Source organism: Nicotiana sylvestris, chromosome 12, assembly GCF_000393655.2.
Source record: "Nicotiana sylvestris chromosome 12, ASM39365v2, whole genome shotgun sequence".
Lineage (NCBI taxonomy): Eukaryota > Viridiplantae > Streptophyta > Magnoliopsida > Solanales > Solanaceae > Nicotiana > Nicotiana sylvestris.
In genome coordinates this window covers 158,997,226-159,005,792 of record NC_091068.1, presented here as the reverse complement: position 1 = coordinate 159,005,792, position 8,567 = coordinate 158,997,226, and the positions used below count along the sequence as shown (strand labels likewise).

Here is an 8,567-nt window from a genome sequence, read left to right as displayed (position 1 = left end):
GAGAGAGACGTAGAGAAAATTCTCAATTATTTGCAACAACATCCAATCCAAACAAACAATGTCTTTTGAAAACCCAAATTCGAATTCAAAGCTTTTTATTGATTGTCAATGGTGGAGGGGTTACAGATTTTTGCTGGTTTTAAAAGACGAAATAGTGGGCGATTGAAGAGGAAATCGTGGGGTGTGGTTTGATACGTGGGTGAGGGGGTGAGATTTGGAGAGAGAAACTTTGGAGGGAGTGGAAATATGCGGTAGAGTTAAATTAGAAGACTAATTAATTAATACCATTAAAATCCCTAAAATGTACATAAATAATAATTAGGTATATAAACGATAATTATATTAAAAATTAAGCATAAATAATAATACAATTTACTATATGACATAAGAACGTAACAATCCCTTTTCATAATACAATTGAGCCCATAAAAAGCAGCGGCATCATCACATAAAATCATGGTCCACTGCAAGAAATATTCCAATTTTTCTAAAATAGTATAATGCAAACTTGATAATTGCTCAATGTTGCTGATATTTCAAGCAAAGTCAGTTTTGTTGGATTTGTTGCACAATCTGCTTTTTATTTGTTTACTTGGTAATAACCCTATTGCTTTTCTTTTTCTTCTTCTTTTCTTTGTTTATTGGTTAAGGAAAGCCTAAAATATTACAAAAAGGTTCATTCTATGCTTCTTCTTTTTTTGGGTTTTCCACGTGGTGTTTGGTATCCACATTAGAACCCGACTATATCCGATTTCGTGTCGGTAGGACCCCATTTGGAGGTAGCGTTCTCTACCAAAGATTTTTTCATACCCAAAACTCGAACTCGAGACCTCTGTTAAGGGAAGAACAATCTCATCTGCTGCACCACATCTTTTGGTGGTCATTCTATGCTTCTGCCTTGTGAGCTTTCTTCGTTTAATTACTCAATTTAAATATTTTTTTCTATGTAAAACACGTTAATTTCTGTCTTCAGTTAGTAACTATTTTGTAACCCAAAAACATATTACATTTTCATTAATACTATCCTATTTTTATATTTATAAACGTAATTATGAATTTTGTAGCAGAGGTAGCACTTGTTTTAATGGTAAGATATCTGCATTTCATTAATATTCTTACCTTGCTTAGAATATACTATTTCCAAACCCGTACTCTGATTCACCATTAATAACGAAAATCTCACACACTTGCCACTAATTTAAGTTTCAAAAATGAAAAATTATTATTGAGACATTATTTTTTGTCCAAATAAGTGATGGGCAGGATAGTAATTTGAATAGTCAACACTTGCATCTTTGGCTAGATGCATCTAAAACGAATCATAACTAAAGTCACGCCAGGAAACCGAAAGCGCCGAAACTGATGTTGTAGATATTTATCTGCAGATCCGCGCTACGTGTCCTCGTAATTGAAAATATCTCACAAGCTTTTCAGATATTTTAACAATCCTAATAGCTACCTGAACGGCTTGTTTGGATGATTTTTACGTATTGTATTGTATTATATTGTTACTAAAAATAATATTTGTTTTAATTATTTATTTAAAATTAATTATATCGTATTGTTAAATTTATTATTTCGAAATAATTAAAAGCCCTATTTTTTTAAATAACAATTTGGTATGGTGAGATTGTTTTCGTATTTTTTTTCCAATTATACCCTTATTTATTACTCCATAATTCTATTTTATTCTTTATTTATTTTTTATTTTAACTCCAAATCTCCAACTTATTGACCTACTTTATCCACGTCCATCTTTTATAGACTTGGTTCATATTGTTCTTTTCATCCAAATCTCTGTTCGTTTCTTTATCTCTTTCCATCGTATTAGTTTTTTTTTTTTTTGTTGCTAATGATAGTAAACTTTTTTCTTCAAGTTTTTGCTCTTGTTTCCAAGCTACATAATTGATGATAAATTAGTAGAAAGACGTTTCTTGAATTATTTTTATACGTAATTCTTGATAAATTTTATTTAAAATAATTAATGATATTTTAGTAAACTTATCAGTTACAGTATAGTACGATACAGTCAAACCAAACAATAAAAATATTATTTAACAACAGCAAATGATGCAATATGTATTATAAAACGATGGATAACAACGATCCAAACATAGTGTATGTTTCTAAAATCAGCTTATCTTACAAAATGTATTTTTCAAAAGTGCTTGTTACAAAAGCATTGTGATGAGAAATAATTTGTATTTTGCTATTTAATTTGAAAAGTATTTTTAAGCAACAATTACTAAAAATTATTTTTAAGTGTATTTTTCTAGAAAATACTTTACAAAAAAATATTTTTGAAAAAAATTACTACTTTTTTTCTACTTCTCAAAAATATTTTTTAATTCTAAAAGTTTGGTCAAACACCTTAAACTCCGAAAAAAATACTTTTAGTCGATAACAATATCTCAAACCTAACCAAAAATCTCCTCTTTACCCAAACCAAACGGCCTTTAATGTACCATAATTTCTATTGATCCTTAAAAGTTACTCCCTCCAATCTAAAATAAGTGATTTTTTGGTTTTTTTTGTGGTCCAAAATAAGTAATTTTTTCAGATTTCAAGAATGAATTAATTATTTTTTTCCTATATTGTTCTTAAAGTAAATAATGTTGGAATATGTGTTAGAAGTATTTACCTGAGATAGTAAAAGTTAATATGATCAATTTTATTGCTAATTAATGTTAAAAGGTGAATTTTTTAATCTGCGTGAAAACATTCAAAAAATCACTTATTTTGGACCGGAGTGGGGAAACATTATCTCAAGCATTAATCACCACATCGTAACCATTGTTAGCTACCGCCTACCAGTGGTTATCCATTACCGTCGCAATCGGTAACGACCCCCTTCCCGGTTAAAATTAACCGCCATAGCATAAACTTTCGCCTATAAAAGCCAGCATTTGCTACCCATAAAATTCACATCAGCTCTTCTCTTCTATTAATTGTTTACATTCATATTCTCTCTTAAGAAAAACAATGGCAGCTGAGGTTGAGTACAGGTGCTTTGTAGGTGGGCTGGCATGGGCTACCACCGATAGAACTTTAGGAGATGCTTTTGCTCACTACGGCGAAGTTGTCGACTCGAAGGTCCGTTTGTTGCACTGCAGAGCTGAGATCGGATCCGAGCCGATCTGATCATTGATCTCTCTGTTACTGTTACTGTTACTTTCACTCTCTGGTTTACTTGATTCACTCTGTTACTATGTTACTATTTGTTACTGTTACGTTATTCCGTTCCCTTATACGGTACGTTCCGATCTTCCATAGATTTGAACATTGATCGCTTTTATATATATATGGAAAATTCGTATTTTAATTCACGAAAATTAGATGAATTGTTCACTTGTTTCCTATTTTCAGTGACATAATTTATTCTTGTAACGGATGGAGTATTATTTCTATATACCATGCATGTTTAAATCTGTTTGTTTTTTTGTTGTAATTCATGTAGATCTGTTTAGATCTGATCTTTTACGGATTTTGATTTCAGATCATTAACGATCGTGAAACTGGAAGATCAAGGGGATTTGGCTTTGTTACCTTCAATGATGAGAAAGCTATGAGGGACGCAATTGAAGGAATGAACGGCCAGAACCTTGACGGTCGTAACATCACCGTTAATGAAGCTCAATCACGCGGAAGCGGCGGCGGTGGCGGTGGTTTTGGAGGTGGCAGACGCCGTGAGGGTGGATACAGTGGTGGTGGCGGATACGGTGGCGGCGGCGGCTATGGAGGTGGCAGACGTGAGGGTGGCTACAGCGGTGGTGGCTACGGTGGTAGTTATGGAGGTGGCCGTGACCGTGGATATGGTGGAGGTTATGGCGGTGGTGATGGTGGGTCCCGCTACTCAAGAGGTGGTGGTGCGTCCGAGGGAAGCTGGAGGAATTAATAAGATTCTGAAACTGGGTTTGATTGTGTCAAATATATGTCCTCCTTTAGATAGTTTTTTTTTTAAAAAATAAAAATAAAAATTTGGTGATTATGTTTCTGGGTTGGGTAAGAGTCTATTTTTGATACTGTATTTCGTGTTACTGTTCTGGTTTCTCGCTATCGGTTCTCGTTATGTTACTGTGTGGATCTGTACTTACAAGGTTAAATGAAAGTTACCAATGATCACTCATTTGTAAGTGCCTAAGTATTTAAATGCTTTTTTAATTACTCGATGATTTTTTATGTAATTCCTTCAACCGAAGAGTTTTATGTACTTCCTACTTGAATCAAAGACTAGTCACTCGGTTGTTATTAGCTTATAATGATCATTTCCACCTCCAGGAGGGATTTGGACAATGTTGGAAGAACAATTGAAATTTTATTATAAATAGACTTTTATTTAAAGTTTTTTTTATAAATAAAGGTATTCTATTCATCATAATTCTATCTCAAATCGATAGAATTCGCTCTTCCTTTTTTTTTTTTTGCAATATTTTTTTATTATTTTATTTCATGTTATTAGCACGAGACTCTACCGTATCAAGAATTTCTTGAGAGATTAAGCAAAATATGGATATCTCATAGAGCAAATTTGGATCGAAGTTCAATTGTAAAAATATTTGTTTAATTGATTCATGTACGATACATACAATATTCAAAGAGAATATTTTTTTCTTATTAAGTATGTGTAAAGCAGATGTTACTATAATTTCTGATAGTAGTAATCTGATTGACGGTTCTGGAAGAATTACTATAACTCTGCCTAGGGGAATAATAGTTATCATAGATAATACTTCTTTTCCAAAGATCAAGAGAACTTTGTTGAGTTTTAAAGATATTCGCCGAAATGAATATCTTGAGAAGTTCACATCTTTATTTTGTGGTTTGTATTGGACAATAATTAGTGCAATTAAGGCACGTTCTATCGTAAACCAATTACTGACTTCAATACTTTTGTACTTTGGCATGATCGATTGTGACATCCTGAAGTCAATTATGATGAAACTAATTATAGAAAACTCAAATGGCCATCCATTAAAAAATTTAAAGATTTTTTTAATTAATGAATTTTCTTGCACTTCTTGTTATCAAGGCAAGTTAGTTATTAGACTATCACCAACAAAGGTTGGGGTTAAGTCCTCTCCGTTTTTGGAACGTATATAAAGGAATATTTGTGGACCTATTTGTTTGACCAAAAAGTGTTAAGCCTTTTTGTTAAACTAATTAAATAAGATGGTAACAGGTAAATCCTAGTTAAACATAATAAATCCTAGATCTGAAATCTGTTGATATGAACAACGTATAATTGCACTTAAACCAATTTAGTACAAAGGGATGTTTAATGATATTGTTATGAACGCGTGGGGGAGTAATGACAAGCAATAAATATATTAAATAACAATAAATGTAAACAAAGAGAATGATTCACCCAAATATTCAATGAGGTGGATGATTCTCCCTCTAACAATGATTTAAGACAAACAAACGTTGGAATATAGAAAATTTTCTCGGATCTGATGCGAGAAAGTGTAAGATCAACAACAAACTGAATCTTTTTGTAAAGACAATGTTTGTAATCTTCTTCCGAGTCAACTTTTCATGAGAGAACTTATCATATAGAATATTACATGCCCTTTCTTCTCTCTCTATTCCCACTTATATGGGACATATCTCTTACCTAACTGAAAGTATAAGTGCAGAGAATATTATATAGAATATTTCTCTAAAATATCTTATTATTAAACTAGATGTTTGGGCTAATCTCAGTACTCGACCTCGACCCTAGCTACTCAGCTCGCCAATAGGTTCCTTCTTAAACACGACCTCGGCCTAATCGGTTCTTAGTTATCCTCTCTTAGTCAAGATTCTCTTGGTTAGATTTCGACCCATACAGTTAGTCCCTCCGCCCGTCGGGGTTATTTTTAGACAAGCTCGATGGACGGACTTCGCCAGTTGCAATTTGAGAAATCTGAGCATGTTGGCCAAGGAGTAACCTTTTTATGGCGAGATGACGACGTGACGCTTTAAGAGCCACATCTGACCGTTACGTCAGTTTGAAATGACATCACTACATCATGTGTCATTATGGCGTATGTTCTCAGTACGTTACGTCGTTTCCCACGCCTCTTCCGTTTTGAAATCAATGTGGCAGCGTTTGACTTTCTCGATTAGGGTGCCAGTATTCTTATAAATAGGGATGAGAATTCCTCATTTGAGCTGCTCCATTTCTTAAGCATTCGAAACTCCAAGCTTCCCCTTCTTCTTCTTATTCAGAATTCTTGCATCTTTATCTCTCCCTTCTCTTAGCATTTTCTGCCATTGTTACCCCTTTTATATTTGCACTTTCTTCTTATATACGTGATAGAAAATGGCTAGTGCATCTTCTAACCCTGAGGGAGATTTTAATCTTGTCGCGTCGACTGTGGACATACCTTCTCATGAAGAAGGAGTGGCCATTGTAGAAGATGAGAGTTTCCCCACTATGGATGAGATAGTTCCATGTTCGGGGAGGGTCAGGTCGGATTTCAAGAACCGACCTGAAGATGATCCTGAACTCGTCGTTTCTGAGATGGATACAGTGGCGCTCGTTGCATTTAGGGCTAAATGGCTAATTCCAAACCACGTTGAACTTATCCCTGCCGGTAACGACGTGGAGCAGATACATCGCCCAGGGTACTGCGCGTTCTACATGTATCTGTTTGTCGTCGGCTATATGCTTCCTCTTCCTTCCTTGGCGGAGGACTTCTACCGCTATTATGGTGTATGCCCGGCTCAGCTCTCCCCGTACATCTATAAGCTTTTCCTTATGCTTATCAAGTACGTGGAGCTCGCCAACCGTGGGATTTCTCTCCGTCATCTGCTGCACGTTTTCGCCCCAAGTGTTTACAAGGGTACGATGATACACCTTCTCTATCGTGGGACAAAGGGACTGGTGGTGAAGATATATGATAAAACAAATCGCCGTTTTGGGTCAATTTCTTCTACGTGAGGATGGAGCACGTGGCGTCGAGCCCTAATGGGTTTTTCGAGGAATGAAACTTTGCTCGTAAGTGTTTCTCCCAAATAGCTGTTTGTTGTTTCTTTTTGGCGATCTGATCGTTCTCACTCCTCTTCTTTTTTATGTTGCCGAGAAGGATCCTCCTTTGCTGGTCACCGACCTTTGTTACTGGGTGAGCCAAATTTTACCTCATACGATGGGGATCCATGAGTGGTCGCAGTTCAATGAGAGGTTTGGGCGCAAACCTTCAGCCGGTGAGTCATTTCACTTCGATCTTAGTAGTTTTGACCTTCGTACCGTCTTTTCTCTCCTTTCATTTTTTACTTAAGTCATTCTCTTTTGGTAGGTCATAGGGCCTCGAGGAGCGCGAGCACTCCTACTCCCACTTTTCGCTAGTCAAGTACTTCGACTGGGCCTTTACTCGTTGCGGCTGCAAGCGACCCCATTCAGACTGTTGTTCCTTCTCGGACCTCAGCCTCGCGTAGGCCTAGACTCTAGGCTGCTGCCCCACTAATGGAGATTCCGGCTTCTTCAGTGTTTTATTTGGTGGATGAGTCATCGCAGGCCGATGAGGAAGAGGCTATGCTGAAAAGACAAAGGATAGAGGTTGACGACGGAGTAATCGAGGAGGAGGAGCCCGCGGGGGGTAATCCCGAGTTTACCACGACTGAACCGGGGGGCGATATGGCTTTGGACATAGAGATCGTGCCCCCGTCAAATGTGGAGATTGCTTCCGTGGAAGGAGGGGAGCAACCAGAGGCTACTGTGGTCATTCCGAGGATTGATCTGTCAACATCAGAGCGGGTCGATGTTTCCTCCTCGGCCGAAGAGAGGGTGAAAGGAGTGGTCGTAGACGATTATGAATCCGACTCCGATATCGACCCTAAGGAAGAGAGGGTATTAGACAAAGAGTTTACTCGGGTTGAGGTGAGAACGGATGGATCATCTCGTTCGATTGTCATATATTTGGACTGTGACTTACTAGCTGATACTGTGAGCGTGGTCCCTTCTTTGGCCCCTCTTTGTTCTGCCGCCGAGAACAGGACTCTTCAAGCTCTTAAGGATGCCGACTTGTCACTAGGCATATCTGGGATGGCTCTGAGGGTGAGTTTCTTTCCTCGTTACTTTTGCACTTTGCGCCCTTCTCCTCTTTTTATCTTTACAAACTCTTTTCGGCTCTTCTCTTTTTTTTTCCTCTTTTTTAAGACATCCATTCTGGAGATCAAGAGTGCCCGTCTGGAGGAGAAATAGAAGGTTGTTTTTACAGAAAATGGTTTCGAAGTATCTCCAGTATTGTGACAAAGTACAGTGAGATGCGTGCACGGTTCATAGTAGGCGGTAACCTCTAGTCCCTTAGAGATGAGTTGGACCAGAAGGATGAGGAGCTCGTGCGGACCATCGGCAGATGTAGTGAGCTCGAGGGGGCTCATAGGGCCAAGGAAGACGAACTTGAGGTGAGCAAGGGGTCGTGGCCGAGTGTGTCAACCTTAAAGTGCAAGTGGCGACCCATGCGAGCCGAGCTTGAGCAAAGCTTGATCAGAGTTGCCGGTCTGAGTGGTGAGTTGATCGAGAAAGTGATAGAGTTGGAGAGGGCCGAGGAGGCCCGGGTAGCGACTTTGGCAAAGGTGGCGGC

At 37.5% G+C, this 8,567-nt stretch overlaps 1 protein-coding gene across 1 annotated transcript; it reads left to right on the top strand.

Annotated features, from left to right (window-relative positions):
• The first annotated feature begins 2,914 nt into the window (after positions 1 to 2,914).
• On the top strand, positions 2,915 to 4,126 carry LOC104238792 (glycine-rich RNA-binding protein-like). Its single transcript, XM_009793269.2, has 2 exons — positions 2,915 to 3,093; positions 3,497 to 4,126. The coding sequence occupies exons 1-2, from the start codon at positions 2,983 to 2,985 to the stop codon at positions 3,893 to 3,895; spliced, it is 510 nt and encodes a 169-aa protein (XP_009791571.1). The 5' UTR covers positions 2,915 to 2,982; the 3' UTR covers positions 3,896 to 4,126.
• Positions 4,127 to 8,567: the final 4,441 nt, after the last annotated feature.

Excerpts from the sequence above, each read along its gene's own strand:
- LOC104238792 (XM_009793269.2), top strand. The coding sequence starts at position 2,983 with ATGGCAGCTGAGGTTGAGTACAGGTGCTTTGTAGGTGGGCTGGCATGG. Across the intron at positions 3,094-3,496 it reads GCGAAGTTGTCGACTCGAAG|ATCATTAACGATCGTGAAAC; the intron begins GTCCGTTTGTTG and ends TTTTGATTTCAG.